Source organism: Sinocyclocheilus grahami, unplaced genomic scaffold, assembly GCF_001515645.1.
Source record: "Sinocyclocheilus grahami isolate Dianchi unplaced genomic scaffold, SAMN03320097.WGS_v1.1 scaffold639.1, whole genome shotgun sequence".
Classification (NCBI taxonomy): Eukaryota; Metazoa; Chordata; class Actinopteri; order Cypriniformes; family Cyprinidae; genus Sinocyclocheilus; species Sinocyclocheilus grahami.
The window spans coordinates 454,120-473,743 of record NW_015505818.1 but is presented as its reverse complement, the minus strand read 5'-3'; the positions used below and the strand labels follow the sequence as shown (position 1 = coordinate 473,743).

Genomic DNA, 19,624 nt, shown 5'->3' with positions numbered 1-19,624 from the left:
AAAAAAAAAAAAAAAAAAAATATATATATATATATATATATATCTTCCTAGTTTTGTTTTGTGTTCCAATACAAATATCAAAACATCCTTAAATCAAGATACATTTACTTGAGATGCAAACTGAAGTCTTGTTTTCTGAGAAATTGGTTGGGCTGGTTACCAACGACCCTCAGATCAGAAGTCTTGAGTCTCTATGATATTCAGGTCTCTATATATGGCCCGGGCCCCTCCTTTAATGTAAGTCTGTATGTTTTCACCTGTTTTTTTTATTTTCCATGCATCAGGTAGAAATCATAAGTCTGATCACACAGCACACCTCTCCTCAACAAGAAACATGATTTGAGGAATGGTTCATGTCATGTCTTGCACACAATAGTAATCCTCAATGCATCAGTGCACTTTGAGATGTTTAGGAGAGTGCATCATAATCTCTTGCCTCTTTCCTATAGGAGAACCACTGTAGGTTTATTAGCTTAGAGGTTAGTGGTTACTAGACTGCACTGGACTGGTGACCCTTTTAGATGACACATGCGGATTGGTTTGAGCTCTGTATGAGAGGACTAACACAGTGGGTTTAGATTAACAGTGCATTTTGGGTAAACCTTCTAGCAACATATCCTAAAATATCTCTTTTTTTATTTTATTTTATTAGGGTTTCTTAAAAGCAACGATGCAATTTTTTGATGTTTGTATGCTTTTTCTTGCAATGTATAATGCAGAGACAATAGGTTCATTCACTCTGATGAGTGTAAATGCTGTGATTTATTTGATCATCAGGGCAGTGTTATTTTAGTATCACTGATACACTATTATTCTTTTTGATTGAGGAATTCAATATTTTGTTATTAAAAAAATATATATTTTCATTTGTAGTTAAGGTTTTAGTAATTTGTGGTGTGTTTTGTATACAAGACTTAGCAAAGAATAACAGAGAGAACCGGGCTTTTATTGGGTGAGCTAATGCTAATGAGACACAGGTGCAAACAATGAATGCTGACGAGACTGGGTTGTTCAAACTTGAACTAAACTTAAAATGAAAACAGAAGATATGAAGATAAAATTTCATTCAAAATATTAACAAAAACTTAAGTAGTATACTAAAATAACACTGCTTTGAATGTCTGTTCAGTTTGTACAGTGTACATTTGTATTTTAAACGTCTCTAGTGAAGCCACTAAGCTTAGCAGAACCACGCTGACCTCTGTAATGTTGATCTAATACTGACTGACAAACGTTATCTTGGTGAGTTTCATTGATTTGTTTTCAGCGCCGATCACTGAACCTTGTTCAACATTATAATGCAGGGGTGTGACAGCAAATCAATGTGATTCACGATTCATTGGTTTTCCGTTCAGTGCAAAAGTGATTTGTTTTGTCAATTCAGAATGGTTTCATTTGATTCAGTACGCAATTCAGCACACTGATTTGATTTAGTGAGCATTTTAGCTTTTTAAATTGTATTGATAGGGTTCTTAAGATGTTCCATAATGTGTCACGTATAGACGGTAAAAAATAAATATATATATATATATATATATATATATATATATATATAAAATAAACCTTGTTGCTTCAGTCCGGTAAGTGTTTGTTACTAGCAATATAAATGTTATTCTTACATTTACTTTATAAAGAATCTGTAAAGATTTCTCAGCATAAAGACACGTGAAGCACAAGCTGAAGGTGGACATTTTTTGGAATGATACTAAAAGGACTTTTACTTGCTAAAACAGCATAAACAATCAATCAGAAGACAGAAGGCATGTAGTAGATTGTATACGACATTGTGTATTTCGAGGTTTTAGAAATTTACATATCAAATATGATACAGTAGGCTTTATAGGGTATATAAAACCAAATATCAAACTCACGCCATGACGATGACACTGAAATCCAGCCAGTTCCACGGGTCTCGGAGGAAGGTGAAGGGTTCTACGCAAAACCCTCTGGCCAAGATCTTTATTACGGACTCAAATGTGTAAATGCCAGTGAATGTATACCTGCAGGAATATAAAAGCAAACATCCACTATTTACATTTGAGTTGTGTTATTAGCCACTACTAAGTGGACTTCTTGTAAATAAACATAATGAAACATGCATAAAATTAGTTCATTGATTATTTTGATGCAAGTGGTGAATCGTTAACATGCTGCATGCTCTGATTCAATCTCTTAGAAATCGATCTCATGCATGCATATGATGTTTTATTGCCACTGTGTCATTATTAGGGCATCTAGAGGTATAATCAGTGAATATGGAAACTCTAGTCATCTGTTAAAATCTAGGTCAAGGCTTAGACACTGGAAACCTGCGCTATGCAGCGTTAGCTTAAATTGAACACTTTCACGCTCCTGTGTCAATGCGCTGTAATGTTATAGCTCTTCAAAACATGACAGGAAGTGACATCATGGGAATGTGGCATTCCTGATGCTGCAGGCAGAATGGTGGAGATGTGATTCTTACCAATGTGGTTATCAGGACCTTAGCAAAGCATTAAATTAAAACGAAAACTCTTTTTAGCATTTCAGTACACATTCTGAAGCACTTATAAATGCTAATGTTATATTCTTGTGCATTAAATTCAACATGAAATCAAATTAATGCACACTTATTTCCTAATAAATATCTATTTCACTCAAAAATGCATCATTTTGGAAGTAAAATGGGTTGTGAACAGGTTGATGTTAAAATGCATGCAAATTCTTGAAATTAAATATGAAACAGTTTTTAGAGTTAAAACAGTGAACAAATATCAATATACAGATCTCTTAGAGATCACCGAAATTATAATTAATTAAATATTTGAAATGCCAATATATTAATTAATTAGTAAAGTATTTTATTTTTAGTATTAATTTCATTATTACTTTTCAATAATTAAGGTATGACTGAAAAAAGCATGAGTGCAAATTCTTTAAATACTTTTTTTTTAGAGTTTAAAATGGTGAACAAATAAGAATATGTACAGACATCATCTAGAGATCACCAAAATGATGATTATATTAAGTAAAATGGGTTGTGAACAGGTTGATGTTAAAATGCATGCAAATTCTTGAAATTAAATATGAAACAGTTTTTAGAGTTAAAACAGTGAACAAATATCAATATACAGATCTCTTAGAGATCACCGAAATTATAATTAATTAAATATTTGAAATGCCAATATATTAATTAATTAGTAAAGTATTTTATTTTTAGTATTAATTTCATTATTACTTTTCAATAATTAAGGTATGACTGAAAAAAGCATGAGTGCAAATTCTTTAAATACTTTTTTTTAGAGTTTAAAATGGTGAACAAATAAGAATATGTACAGACATCATCTAGAGATCACCAAAATGATGATTATATATTTTTTTTATACAGCCCCAATTCCAAAACAGTTGGAACATTTGGACAATGCCATAAAATCAAGAATATGTTATTTGTTCATTCTTTTTCAACTTTATTTAATTGACTAAAGTACAAAGAAAATGTTTCCAATCTTTTTACTGGCCAACTTAATTTTATTTGGTAAATATAAACAAAATTTGATTTTGATGGCTGCAACACACTCCAAAAAAGATTGGACAGAGGCACGTTTAACACTGTGTCACATCAACTTTCCTTTTAGTTACAATGTTTAATTTTTGGGGAATTTAGGATAATTATTGTTTAAGTTTTGCAAGCAATATTTTTGTCCAATCTCGCTTGATACAAGACTTCAGATGCTCAGCAGTCTGTGATAGTCATTGTCTGATTTTCCTTTTCATGACTGGTCATACATTTTCAATGAGACACTACGCTGTTGAAGCACATGCAGAATGAGACCTGGTCTTGATCTAATAACCATGGACATCCCATGAAAAATGACTTCTCAATATATGCCTCCTTACAATTCCAATATATGCCTCCATGTCAATGGTACCGTCGGACATATTCCAGTCACCCATGCTGTTTGCACTAATGCACCCATATACCATGACAAACGTTTGCTTTTGCATCTGTCGCTGGTGAAAGTCTGGATGGTCCCGATGGTCTTTAGGACTGAGAACTCGACGTCCATTTTTCCCAGAAACAAGTTAAAATATGGACTCAACTGACCACAGCACACATTTCCACTGTCTTTTTGACTATCTAAGATGAGCTCGGGCCCAGAGAACCCCGCGACATCATTGCATAGAATTGATGTATAGATTTCTCCTAGAGTATCAGAGATTCAAGTTGCACTTCTTGATGCAGCAGCAGACTGTGTTAAGTGACAGAGGTTTTCTGAAGTACTCCTGAGCACATGAGGCTATATTTAACACAGCAGCATTACGGTTTCTTATGCAATGCCATCTGAGGGCTCAAAGGTCATGCACATTCACCTGAGGATTCCTGCCTTGTCCTACACACATTGAGATTTCTCTGGATTCCCTGAATTTTTGATTTGTTTGACACTTCTCTCATAAAATTTGGCACAAAGTGATGAGCTTTGCTTGCAAATCCTGAGATGCTCTTTTTATACCCAAACATGATCTCCTCGCCTATTACCAATTCACCTGCTTACTGTGAACTGTTTCAAAACAGATTAATTTGGATATTCTATAACCTTTTCACTTTTATTTTGCCTCTGTCCCAACTTTTTTGGAGTGTGTTGCAGCCATCAAAATCACAATTTGTTTATATTTAAGTTGGTCAGTGAAAATTTTAGAAATCTTTTCTTTGTACTTTTATCAATTACTTAAAAGTTAAAGAGCATTAACAAATCACTAACAAATCACAGATTCTTGATTTTATTGCATTTTACAAACGTCCCAACTTTTCTGGAATTGGCAGTGGCATTGATGTTATGGTAAAATAATTATTTAATTTTGTTTTATTTTATTTTATTTTATTTCTTTTTATTTATTCATTTATTTTTGCAGTACAAACAGGTTAGCGGTCAAAACAAATTCAAATAAATATACAGCTGAACAAATATAAAGATCACCAAAATGATGCCGTTGTGATGTGGTAGTAGTAAAATCATGGTAGTTTGAAATATATTTTTAAACATTTAAAAACAGAATAAAGGTATAGCTCACTCAAGGTATTTGGTCCACAGCGGAGGATCCGACATAGCCATGAAGGAGCAGTTTGTCAAAATTGTGCACATGATGAACAAGCTAAACAAAGTGAACATGTTAAGGAAATGAGCACTTATCACTATTAACCTCAGAGTTGAAATTTCTTTGTTTTTAAGCATGAATGGAACACTGGAAATGTCTGACACCATTTATTGTATTTCAGAATGACTGTGCCTGTGACAAGAGTTACGGATGACCCTCACCGAAGCAAGTTACCGTTACGATCGAACTACACAGTAAATGAGAACTTTGGTAATCTAAGTTCTACATCATGTCTAAACAACCTTTTGGAGAAGCTGCTATCAATATTCATGATGTCATTTCTCTTTATCCTTTCTGAACATATGGTAGGATTTTACCCCAGTGATAGGCAAGCATCTGTTCCTTTTCTCGGTTTTCTGTATTCTGTATGTGAGGTTTTAATAGAGCCTGAACATGGACTCAGTATGGGGATTTTCAGAGGCTGTGGCATTTGGGGATAACACAAGATATCACTGGCTCTGTCTGAACTGCTTATAATAAACATCCAGTCAGAGGAGACGCTGCGGCACACTATAGTGTTTCAACTAGAAGTAGATCATTCTACAATAGTGGTGGAAAAAGCTCTAAGTCTTGCTAATGTCTGGGAAATTTAGTACGAATGCTCCTATTAACTGTAACTTAGAAGACAACCTCATCATGTTATTTGTGCTTTTGAAAACGTTTTTGTTTGTAAATTGCTTAGAGCATGAAAATATACATTGTAAAAAAATATTTTTCTAAGTTGTGCATAAAACAAAGTAGGGGTGGGCGATATGGCAAAAATATATTTTCACGATTTTTTTCAGGAAAATCACAATTTTATCACGATTCTTTGTCATGTTGGTTTTACTATTTTGCAAGTTGTCTGAGCAATAAAGCCAAACTCATTTCCCTATAGTATTTAAAATATAAAAATATATTTTAAAAACAAAGTCTTACAACGTAACAAAATATAAAATAAAAAAAGAATGGCAGACATTTAGGCCAAAGTGGGCGAAGATTAAAAACCTTTGCCATTATTTTATCTTTGTTATTAAAAAATAGAACAAAGATTCATATTGCAAATACACATACAAATAAAACAAACAGTGCTTTATTTTTCAGGTACAGTTGGTGTATTTAGCAGTAGCATTCAAGAAATTGAATGAACAAATATAAAAAATAAAACACTATGTACACTTCAATGTATAAATTATACATTTATTCTTATTAAAGTAACTGTATCAAAGTTCTTCAGTCAAGAGCACTGAGTGATTTTTTTCACCCAAAAATTTAACTTCTGTAATCATTTACTCACTTTGTTTAAAACCTGAATTAGTTTCTTTCTTTTGTTGAACGTAAAAGTTCAATGCATCAAATGCATCATTCATTCATTCAAAAGTTATTTTGAAGAATGTGGGTAACCAAACATCTGCTGGTCCCCATTGACTTCCATAGCATTTTTTCCTACTATTTTTCCCCTCCCAAGTCAATGGGGACCAGCAACTGTTTGGTTACCCACATTCTTCAAAATAACTTCTATTGGGTTCAGCACAAGGAAGAAATTAATACAGCTTTGAGACAACATGAGGTTGAGTAAATAATGACAGAATTTTAATTTTGGGTTGAATTTTAGCTATCCCTTTAATGACAAGCGGCAGCATGTTTAGTACTATTAGTCTACTGTTGCTTTAAGAGCTGCATGCCTCTAATATACAGGTACACATCCGTTTTACTCTCAACTGTTTACTTTCACTTTAGACATAACCAACTGTGTTTATATGTAAACCTTGTGTTTCTGAAAGTATTAAAGCAATCAGACGCGAACGATAACTTAGTCCAGGAACCAGGCGCTGTTTGACAAGGATTTTTTAGTGTGTGCGCGCTTCAGGTGTATGCGCTCAGAAAAAGCGCATGTCAGAACAGCACGTGAATGAAAAGTTTAACCGGCAAGACTTTAAAGCACATGAAAAAAATGTTTTACTTTTTGTGACATAAATAATTGTAACCAATGTTAAAATGCATTATTATAATGTCTGGAGATTGCGTGTTATGCTGGAAATTGGTTGTTTGTCCACTCTTTGTTTTAATGCATTATAATTTCTAAAGTTATAAAGTTGCACTGTAAAAAAAAAAAAAAAAAACAAGTTGCATTTTATGCATTATAAGGGGCATAATTAATGCATTAAAATAATAAATTGTATAATGCATTATACTGTGTATAAAGGCTTCAAGTAAAGTGTTAACTTTATTATTATTTTCTCAGTAATTAATATATGATGGGTGAGTTTAATTTTTGGAAAAAACTAAGAAAAAATGTACTTTGAAATGTCATCGGAGTTTAAAGGAGTATAAACATTTTGTGTTCTGGTAAAGCAATAAGAGAGTAACATGGAGTGACACTGTGATGCAGTCTATAATAAATCTCTGTCCCTCTCTCTGCTAAATCGGTTTTAATTGTTTCAACACAGAACCGGCTGCCACAGGACCAGACACCTGCGTGCATTATGACCGCAGACACTCAAAACATCTGTGTATGTGACGCGCCGTAATGTGCAGCTGTCACATGACCTTATTTCATTTGGGGACTTAGAGGAGGAATCTCAGCGGATTTGGTTGGCGATGCCAGAGAAGAACATTATAGAGCTGTTTCAGAAATGAGATCAAATCCAATAGAATTCTGATAGTAAGTATTTTAGATTCACCTCAAAGTGTGAGCAGCTGGATATCATTTTGCTGTTGGGCCAGATTTTTGGATTTTGATGCCTTTTGATAATAATGATTAGTTTCAGAGGGAAAAACCAAACCACTTTTTGCTACATTTTCTGATAATATAAGTGGTGTTTGCCCATGCAAAAGTCACAATAATGATACGATGTTGTGGATGGTTGCTAGTTTGTTGCATTTGGTGCACTCTCAGAAAAAAAAAGGTACAAAAGCTGTCACTTTGGCGATACCTTTTCAAAACAATTACACACCATTTAGGTACAAATATGTACACTTTAGATACTTATTATGTACCTTTAAGGTACTTATTTGCACCCTTTAGGGGTAAAAAGGTGTACCTTTTGAAAAGGTACCGCCATAGTCACAGCTTTTGTACCTTTTTGGAATCAGTATGTTGGTTACATACTGGCCCAGGTCAAAATATACCTGGCTTTTAAAATGATGCTTTTGGAAACCAGATTTATAAAATGCCTTGCAATCTAAAAAAGAAATCAGTGCAGCTGTGTTTCTAGAGAAGCTTGCGGTCTTAAAGTCTGATATCTGTGCAAGTTATTAAACACAAATCAGAAGCACGGCTGTAAACAGACCGAATCTCTCTGTAATTATCCGAGCAAGTAAACATGAACACATAGAGAAATGTTCTTCTAAGAGGCAGTGGAAGGATATGAATGGACTAGGATTCTTATGGCGATTCTTCTGATGCAGTGAAACGGACTGAATATGTAGAGTGCAGATGTGGCACTGAAGCGGAAGATGGCTTTTCCCTTGTTTAGTACTATAAAGGTCTGTGAAAAGAAACAAAAGAAGAGAAAACAGTCAATCTGGACAGATGAAATGTCACTTATCTGCTGTTATTGATACATATAATACCGTTCAAAGGTTTGGGGTCAGTGTGATTCTTTTTTTAAGAAATTGATTAAAAGCGACAGCAAAGATATTTATTTTTAAATGATTGTTGTTCTTTTGAAATTTCTATTCATCGGAGAATCCTGGAAAAATGTAACAGTTTCCACAAAAACATGAAGCAGCACAACTGTTTTCAACATTTATAATAATCAGAAATATTTCTTGAGCAGCAAATCAGCATATTAAAATGATTTCTGAAGGATCATGTGACACTGAAGACTGGAATAACGATGCTGAAAATTCAGCTTTGATTCACAGGAATAAATTACATTTTAAAATTATGATATAATTTCACAATATTACTGATTTAACTGTATTTTTGATCAAATTAAAACAGTTTTCGCTGAGTATATGTTTTGGAAAAACATTTTAAAAATGTAAAATATCTGCCAGTGGGGTCAGAAAAATAAACTTAATTCAAATGGTAAACAAGATTATTTTTCTTACCCCATTGGCAGACATTTGTTTTAAGCACAATTTCATTTAATTTGGATGCATTTCTTAGAAAACTAGACTTGTGTCAGTAAATGTATTTTGATTTAAGAATTTTTGGATATTTTTACTGGAAAACAAGACAGAAATACTCAGTAAGAACATATGTTTTGCACTGTAAAGGGTTGTGGATGAAAACTATTGAATGAACAAAATGTAAAAAAAAAATGAGCCATTCAATCCAATCAACCAGCCTGTTTTGAGAATAGAAAAATATGAAAACGCTTGAAAAAATTTCATGAGAAATGAGTTCATGTTGAGATCTCTGACTTTTGATGCAGACTTTATCTTGGCTAATCTAAGAACGGTTTGAGACGTTGAGATCTCTTCTGAAACATGAGATTACTAGGTTGTGTTTTACAGGACAAGTAGGCAACTGTCTTTTGCTTTCCAGTTTGTCTCATTGTGGTCTGGGAGAAACATCTGGGATATTAAAGAGACTGATATTTTTCTTTCCTATTGGACAGAAGAACCAGGTGGGTGCTTTCAAGGTAGACGATTCAGAAAAAAATAGAAAATATTTTTCAACAGCTACAAGACAAAATCATTACATGCACTTATATAGATACATTTGTCTATTCAAGGACCAGCTAACTATCAGCTAAAAACATAAACTTCACATCCATTAGACCTAATTTACAGCACTCACTCCTCCTTTAGGATGCACTAAAACATCTGAAGGCCACTGACTCACCCTCTGATTTTTGAAGTAGAAAGGGTCGATGTCCTCCAGCGGGACTCCGACCAGTCCTGCGGGGATGTCACCAAAGATACGAGGCAGCACCTTCCCGGCCTCCAGGTCGGCGCGGGGTTTGGGTTTCTCCGTGTTCCCCGGGTCCGCCTTGTTATCCTTCGTGTTCTTGGTCCGCTCTTCGCTGATCCTCTGCTCGATGGCCGCCAGAGACTCTCGAGTGTACGGTCGCAAGCCATCAGGACCCGCTGGTAAGAGCATGGTCGCCATCTTTTCATCCTGATCGTCCTGTACTAGAAGTTACTCAAAGCTAGAGTGAGTCAGACAGGAAAATAAAGTTAGAAAGTCACACTTTAAGGCTATAAACAGCTTGTTTACAGCACAGTGACTGCGGGTTCAGTCCCTCTGGAGTCAGTAGGTGCAGTACTCAAGGGCACGATGAGGTTTTCCCTCAGTGACTTTTAAGTTCCCTAGATGTACTTACCAGGGATCAGAACTGTAACATCTGAATTCATAGTGTAAACCTCCAGACTACTACAACAACTGTCTGATGTGAGTGATTTATAAATGTGTTATTCATGTACAGAGACTCCAAAAAGTATTTGGATAGTTAAGAATGTCTGAATCTCATTGCATAAGATGCTAAATGTCAAAGCAAGTGACATTTATTGTAAAGAAAGATGCAAAAACATAAAAACAAAAATGTTGTGCTTGTTTGCGGTTAGTGGATCGTGTTGATAGTTAATGTGATTTTCTAAACCTGTGGTTCCTCTGCTTGGACACCTGTGTGAAAGCAAGAAGAACTGGCTTCATAAGTCCACTAAAAACCACCAAAACAACAGCTGATTCAATAACTTTGAACGTAAATGAAGAAAAGAAAAGAGAATAGATCCTGCAACATTTCAGACACACAGATTCTGTTACGGGGCTGACGAGACGTGAGACTTGCGGATCCATTCGCAAAGCTTTTATTTAGGAGAAGACAGAGACGTGGTCATAAAGCAGGCATGGGTCAGATAATGGCAGACAGGTATATGGTGGACAAAAACACAAGAATAGTCCTAGGGCTAGCGCAGGTTGACGATCGGCAGACAGAATCAAAAAGGTGCAAGACAAAAGGGGTGAATCCAGGAAACCAGGCGAAGATCAGAAAATAAAGCAGGCAGGGTCAAACAGAGGCAGACAGGTATATGGCGGGCAAAACACAAGAATAGTCCTAGGGCTAGCGCAGGTTGACGATCGGCAGACAGAATCAAAAAGGAGCAAGACAAAAGGGGTGAATCCAGGAAACCAGGCGAAGATCAGAGAAGGCTAAGGCTAAGGCTAAGGCTAAGGCTAAGGCTAAGGCTAAGGCTAAGGCTAAGGCTAAGGCTAAGGCTAAGGCTAAGGCTAAGGCTAAGGCTAAGGCTAAGGCACGACTGAGGGCTCTGTAGTGTAGCTATCACTAGGGGAGTGATAATCGCTGAAACAATACTCGGCAGAGGGAAGGGATCAGAGTGAGTGTTATATAGTGAGGGAGTGATATGAAACAGCTGGGTGCAATCAGTGTTAACAGCTGTGTGCAATCCGTGCAATCAGTGCAATGCATGATGGGAAATGTAGTCCGGGGTGATGTGCAACAGTGTGTAGTGCGAGAGTCAATGAAATTGGAAGTTCATGGACCGGATTCGTGACAGATACAGACACTTGATAGTCATATTTATATTTGTGAAAATATTAAAAGTTAAAATATTAAGTGTTTTATTTTGATTGTTTTTTTTAATTACTTTTTTTTGTTGAGTCTTTTATGATTTCATTAAGTATGAACTAATTTAATGCAATTAATTTTATTTTTTATTATTGTAATACAGTAATACACAATATACTCCAACGTTCAAACATTTGAGGTCGTTTTTGAAACTCTCATAAGCTCACCAAGGCTGTATTTATTTGATACAGTAAAAACAGCAATACTGTGAAATATCTTTACAATTTCAAATAAATGTTATATTTGATTTTGTTTAAAAAAATGTTGTTTAAGTTGAATTTTTCGATCAGTTTAATGCATTTCTGATATAAAATTAATTATTAATTATTAATTACTGAATAAAAGTAATAATTTATTTTTTTTAAATCTTATGGACCCCAAATTATTGAGAAGAATTGAAGAAGAATTGAAACCCCAGAATTATTGGCAGTATAATACATACTATAATGATGTATTAATACATTAAATATATATTGTGTTTGTAATAATGAGAACTTGAAGAGGAAAATGTGCTTAATTGTCATGAAAATAATGACACAAAATGCATGCATTTTTATGCAGAAAGTAATATGACTGACATGTTCTTGGCAGGTTTCGTGTGATTCATCTATGTAGATTATGATGACATTGCATGAAAGTCACAGAAACTAATTCTTGGGGTTGTGTGCAAACTGTATGTACTGTATATTAAGATTCTCAAATCTTAAGCGATTATCAATTCCATCTAGTAATTTCTTGAATATTCATTGCATAATGTTCAAGAAAACTGCATATTCGTGACTTTCCTTTTAACCAGAACAGGACTCATTCAGTACAGTGACATGTTGTATAAGGAATCATCCACTAATGAATAAAGGCTTATCCAGCCTTGACCTTCTCAACTTCCTGCTTCATCTCTCATCCTGAATGGAACATCTGAATAAATTGGTGTCAGGCAGTACGTATATTAGTAAAACCGAATGACTAACAGGACTGACCCGCTCTCATTAACAGCCTGTGCTTTTATTGCAGCTGAACTCAGCAGCTGGAGTGACGTGTCTGAAGATTAGCACATGGAGAAGGAAGTTCCTGTTCCTCTCCTGGCAGACATGTTTTCAGTTTTTCACCAGAAAGCGTTATCTAACCCACAGCCTCAAAGTGGCTTACGGCGGCTTGATCTGACTAACAATTGTCAGCTGTAGAGAATTATTCAGCTGTCAGTTTAGACACACATTAATGTGGGAAATGAAGTGTAGCCTGTTTCTTGTTTTAAAACAATATATAGTAGTTCACAATATATTATAGTTCACAAAAATGTACTCACCCTCAGGCCATCCAAGATGTAGGTGTGTTTGTTTCTTCATCAGTACAGATTTGGAGAAATGTAGCATTGCATCACTTGCTCACCAATGGATGCTCCGCAGTGAATGGGTGCCGTCAGAATGAGAGACCAAACAGCTGATAACAACATCACAATAATCCACAAGCAATCCACACCACTCCAGTCCATCAGTTAATGTCTCGTGATGTGAAGCTGCATGTATTTATCAGCTGTTTGGACTCTCATTCTGACGGCACCCATTCACTGCAGAGGATCTATTGTTGAGCAAGTGATGGAATGCTACATTTCTCAAGAAACTCATCACTTGTTGTTATAAAGAAACAAACTCATCACAAACAAACTCTACATCTCGGATAGCCTGAGTGCATTTTCAGCAATTTGTTTCAGGTTTGGGTGATAACAATGAGGGTAGACAACAAATTGATAAGCTTTAGACAATTTTGTCTACCCTCATGCATTCTGAACAAATATCTTATACCACATGCAACATTCACTTGAATGGAATGCTACATTTCTCAAGAAACTCATCACTTGTTGTTATAAAGAAACAAACTCATCACAAACAAACTCTACATCTCGGATAGCCTGAGTGCATTTTCAGCAATTTGTTTCAGGTTTGGGTGATAAAAATGAGGGTAGACAACAAATTGATAAGCTTTAGACAATTTTGTCTACCCTCATGCATTCTGAACAAGTATCTTATACCACATGCAACATTCACTTGGAATCAAACCCATGACCTTCAGACAATGTGGAAAGCATGTTGAAGCACAAATATTTCGCCTCAGCAAACAGAGCTTGTATTACCTATTTAGTCACTTTTACTGAGACGTTTCTGAGAATTAAGGCAGGCCTTTGTGATCATTACAAACACATCCATCCATCTATTTTCTATTATTGATTCTGTTATTTTCCTGTTTGTTACTGTGAGGCTGCTTTAAAACAATCTGTATTGTACAAAGCACTATAAAATAAGATGACTTTTCATGAATGAATGAAATTAGTGATCAGTCATACTGATAAATCAATATTTGGCCATTTTGAGATTATCAGCATCAGCTCTTGTATTCAGCTTGTATTAAAAAGTGAGAACATTTTGTGCAAAATGTTTCCTTACATTCAAGCAATTTTATATACATTTCAATTCCTCATTAAACTGTATAAGGCAAAAAAATGTATCGTATCATTAAAAATGTATCATTAAAATCACAGCAACGCAATTGCTTTCTCGCTGTTCTGACTGGCATGATAAAACCAACAGATCCATTAAGGATCGTTAAATGGGAGGTGTCATGTAGAGTGCTATCCCATAATGCATTATATCCATGTACTCCCTGCAGGCCATCTGAATTGACTGCTAAACTCCAAGTGAGGACAAGTGAGGACAGCGAACTAGTTGGTTTCAAACACTCAACACAGAGAAAATTATCCTCCTTAACATTAGTGCATTCAGCAGATGGTTTTGTTCAAAGTGCATTCAAGGTACGGGGATTAAACCCGAAACCTTAGCATCACAGGGTTTTTGCAGCAAGTTTGGACTCTCATTCTGACGGCACCCATTCACTGCAGAGGATCTATTGTTGAGCAAGTGATGGAATGCTACATTTCTCAAGAAACTCATCACTTGTTGTTATAAAGAAACAAACTCATCACAAACAAACTCTACATCTCGGATAGCCTGAGTGCATTTTCAGCAATTTGTTTCAGGTTTGGGTGATAACAATGAGGGTAGACAACAAATTGATAAGCTTTAGACAATTTTGTCTACCCTCATGCATTCTGAACAAATATCTTATACCACATGCAACATTCACTTGAAATCAAACCCATGACCTTGCCGTTGCAAGCACCCTGCTTTACTGTTTGAGCTACAGGAATGTTGCATTTGTTTTTGAATTTTGCTTTTTAAATGTTGCAAAGAGACAAATTTATTGTCATTCACTGTTTTGTGTACATGACCTTATGTAGCCTAGTGACTTTTAAGTCGGCATGAAATGGAAGTTGTCTGACTTCACTACTGTATTGTGATGTATTTCAGAGTGAAACAGCTTATCGAGCAAGAAAAAAATGTAAGCCTGGATTTTATCCATTGGTTGTTGATTGGATTGTGAAAAGTGAGCATTGCATATGAAAATAGAGGCAGATGTGAATGCAAAGTCATTTAGATTATAGATTACAAAGTGAAAAAATATAATCAATAAATGCATGGATGAAACATTAGTAATAAGCCCAGTAACGTGAATTGAGAAAATAAATAGGGTCATGAAAACTGGAAGATTATGGCATCGAACCCAGCAAGTGTTGATCCATGAGCTATTATCATTGTGTTTTTGAGCAACACACGTTTAACCTCAGGTTACTCCAGGGGCATTAAACCTACAGTAAAGTGTATTGTAAGTTGCAATAAACATTTCTTATTATCAATGTTGAGAACAGTTGTGCTGCTTCAAATTTCTGTGAGAAACCATGATTCCATTTTTTCATGAATAGAAAGTTCAAAAGAACAGAATGTCTTTGAAATACTGTACAAACTTCTTTTTTAAGTTCCAACAGCCTATATTGTAGGAAACCAAACCCAAACAACATAGTGCTATTAGAGGATCTGCCGTACTTGTCTCTGTTCTCATTTAAAATAACAGGCCCGTGCCCATATTTCTGAAGCTTTACAGCCATAACAAAGACTATTTAGAACATTAAATTACAAATGCGGCATATAATTTCCTGACCTTTGATCAAGCTGATTAGTGTTCAGATAAATGTTTGTAAATACATGTATTCATAATTTCAACCCGTCTTTCAGCTAATAATGCAAAATCAGTGTAATGTGAGTGTGTCGTAGAGCCGTTTGTCTGCTGATTTCAATCTAAATGACTCACATTCTCTCAAACATAATGTAATCAAAGTAAGTCAGGATTTTGTTAATTTTCAAAGCAGTACTTTTTCGTGCCGCACACTTGTTTTCTCTGGGTTCTTCATCTATTTGTATCGCTACTTTTGATTGTATTAACCTTTTCAGCAGGTCATTTTTAACAACCTTTTGGATTTAGAGACTCTGATCATGCCGCACGACTGATTTAACCAGTCCTCTCCAAAATTCAATTTAGTAGACCTATTTTGTTTAGATGTATGATATATTTTAATCTTATTTTTATTTCATGATTCACATTGTTGATTGAGAAAACGATCAAAATAGTTGACCATATGGTCATATTAAATACAACATCTATATCTCTTGTGTTATTGAATATTTGTACAAAGCCAATTACAATATTTCATCCAACAGACAAAAGGCACCTGACAGTTTTTAATCAAGTTCATGCAGGAATTGCGTATTCTTTCAGACAATGTGGAAAGCATGTTGAAGCACAAATATTTCGCCTCAGCAAACAGAGCTTGTATTACCTATTTAGTCACTTTTACTGAGACGTTTCTGAGAATTAAGGCAGGCCTTTGTGATCATTACAAACACATCCATCCATCTATTTTCTATTATTGATTCTGTTATTTTCCTGTTTGTTACTGTGAGGCTGCTTTAAAACAATCTGTATTGTACAAAGCACTATAAAATAAGATGACTTTTCATGAATGAATGAAATTAGTGATCAGTCATACTGATAAATCAATATTTGGCCATTTTGAGATTATCAGCATCAGCTCTTGTATTCAGCTTGTATTAAAAAGTGAGAACATTTTGTGCAAAATGTTTCCTTACATTCAAGCAATTTTATATACATTTCAATTCCTCATTAAACTGTATAAGGCAAAAAAATGTATCGTATCATTAAAAATGTATCATTAAAATCACAGCAACGCAATTGCTTTCTCGCTGTTCTGACTGGCATGATAAAACCAACAGATCCATTAAGGATCGTTAAATGGGAGGTGTCATGTAGAGTGCTATCCCATAATGCATTATATCCATGTACTCCCTGCAGGCCATCTGAATTGACTGCTAAACTCCAAGTGAGGACAAGTGAGGACAGCGAACTAGTTGGTTTCAAACACTCAACACAGAGAAAATTATCCTCCTTAACATTAGTGCATTCAGCAGATGGTTTTGTTCAAAGTGCATTCAAGGTACGGGGATTAAACCCGAAACCTTAGCATCACAGGGTTTTTGCAGCAGTGTCAAAAAGTAGAAGAAATATGTTGGTTCCCCAAAGAACCTTACTTAAAATAACCATTGCTTTCTTATGTGAAGAACATTTTAAAACTCTAAAGAACTTTTTCCACTATAAACCCAGCTAACAGGGAATTTTCTCATAACATTCTGGCAAGGGTCTCTCAATGGTATGAACAAACGTTCTTCCAGTAATGTTAATAGAACAGTTATCTGGTCTTTTTTTATGTCACTGAACGTTCAAGGGTAATAATCACATAATGTTTGCAAAATGATGAAATGGAATGTTCCCCTAACCTCCGTATAACCAAGAAAAAATGTTTTTAAACCATAAACTGGACATTTTAAACATTCAAAAAGAACGTTTTCATAACTTCTTAGACATTCTTAGATCATTTATTTTTTATCTTTCGTGGAATGGAAAGGTTCCTTGGATGTTAAAGGTTCTTTATAGAACCATAGATGCCATTGAAGAACCTTTAATAGTGTAGAATCAGGCTCTACCAGTTGTGTTGCAAAAGGTGAAAAAGTCACCGCAAGGTCAACAAACAACTGACATTTGTTTCTAGGTTGAATTCACTCTTAAAATGTTCCTGAAACCAAGTGAAAATGCTTCGATTTTATCAGCATTGCAATTGTGCAAATTAAGATGAATTTGAGAATGTCTCTGAATTTGGATTGTATCTATTTTGAATTAATAGCAGCAGCACTGGGGCGGAACAAAATCTGATGATCATGTTAGAGCATCTTGAGCTCCACACTGTAAAAAATGATTGTGATTTTTACAGTAAAAACCAGTTAACAGTCATTTCCATACTATATTCAGTGAATAAATGTAATTACATTTAATGTAATTTTACAGTAAAATACTGTTAAAAATACGGTTTTTGGCAGTGAAAAAGAAAAAGTAATTGTATAATTTACAGTGACAAACCGTAAATTGACACTCCCAGAATACCCTGCATGACACTTCATATTTGATGTTTTTTTGTTGAAATAACATGTTTCTTAGCTTTTTCTTATTAGCTGTGTACATTAGGGTTTAAACTTACATCTAATGTTGTTAAATTAATGTTTATTGCATTATATCAGTATCATGTGTTACCGTGATGGGGTTTAGTGTTTGTGTGAATGACACTGTGCAACTTCTAGATATAAGTATTGCCCTCCTGTTTGTGATGAGCTTTGGTTCATCATGTGGCTTTCTCATCACCACCTGTTTTTGGTGGTTATCAGTGCATTACAATGGTTCAAAACAGATATTAGTACTTCAATATGTTGGTTTATTAACATTACATCAGTTAATGAAATACAGCATTTTATTGTGAATTTAAGTTAAGTCTGTAAAACCTCAAATGTTGCTACCATATTTTTTATGGTGTAGTTCTGGCAACCACAGCTGCCGTATTTTCCCGTAAATATCACAGATTTATTTTTTACAGTGCAGTGGAAGAACATCTGACTCTCTTTACCAAGACTCAATTACTTACATTAATGATTTTGTGCACGTTTTTTTCATTAGGCTATACATGCTTTTCTTTGTTTAAACTTCTTTCCAAGTTGAATTGAAAAGGAAATCCTTTATTTTCTATGTGAACTTTTGGACCTTATGTGCTGGAGAGAACTGACAAGATTGTCTCTGTTAATAACAGATGAGAATCTAAAAACTGATCTAAAGAACCTATTAGAGCAACTTTGTCCAAAGAACCATATATCCGTAAAACATCGAAGAAAAGAATAAGGTTCTTTGCTGAACCTCGAAGAATCTTCACTTTTAAGAATTTTCTTGTCTTTGGCCTCTGTTATTTACATAGTTCAACGTGCGTTTCCCTTTTTAATTTATATATCAAATCATTGCATATGCAGTATTACACCAGCAATGACTGGAAAAACTAGAAAGATTACAACTCGAGACATTTAATCAACTTCTACCCTTTGAAAGGTAAATAAAGTATTGTTCTTACATGTAAACTCCGTTAATCGCAGCACTGCGTCCACGCGTTTTGCATTTATTGCGCCGATGTAAATCCAAAATCCCAATCTGATCCATGATGGGTAGGACTCTGGAAGATTTTTCAGACTGTCTCTAGTGCTGTAGGTAATCAGTTTTTTTCACTGAAATCTGGATTCCGCACAAATGCATTACTCTCAAATCCCGCGCAACGCTCATTTTACGCGCTCCGAATTTAAAGTTGAACTATATTTTCCCAGTATTCATATAAAAAGAACTCTGTGTCCAAACGTGGTCCGTGCTTCCAGAAGATCAGAGTGCATTGTTAGCCCATTTGCAAGTTTCTCCAGTTTATTTGGCGCACAGCATCAGTTTAATCCCGCGCAACGCTCATTTTACGCGCTCCGAATTTAAAGTTGAACTATATTTTCCCAGTATTCATATAAAAAGAACTCTGTGTCCAAACGTGGTCCGTGCTTCCAGAAGATCAGAGTGCATTTTTAGCCCATTTGCAAGTTTCTCCAGTTTATTTGGCGCACAGCATCAGTTTGCGCGTCTCTCTCTCTCTCTCTCTCTCT

The 19,624-nt window shown here is 35.0% G+C and overlaps 1 protein-coding gene across 1 annotated transcript; it reads right to left on the bottom strand.

Moving 5' to 3' along the window:
* Positions 1–1,796: 1,796 nt before the first annotated feature.
* On the bottom strand, positions 1,797–19,349 carry LOC107558293 (sodium channel protein type 2 subunit alpha-like). Its single transcript, XM_016241939.1, has 5 exons — positions 19,060–19,349; positions 9,911–10,217; positions 8,485–8,603; positions 5,050–5,139; positions 1,797–2,000 (listed from the first exon to the last, which is right to left on the bottom strand). The coding sequence occupies exons 2-5, from the start codon at positions 10,175–10,177 to the stop codon at positions 1,868–1,870; spliced, it is 609 nt and encodes a 202-aa protein (XP_016097425.1). The 5' UTR covers positions 10,178–10,217; positions 19,060–19,349; the 3' UTR covers positions 1,797–1,867.
* Positions 19,350–19,624: the final 275 nt, after the last annotated feature.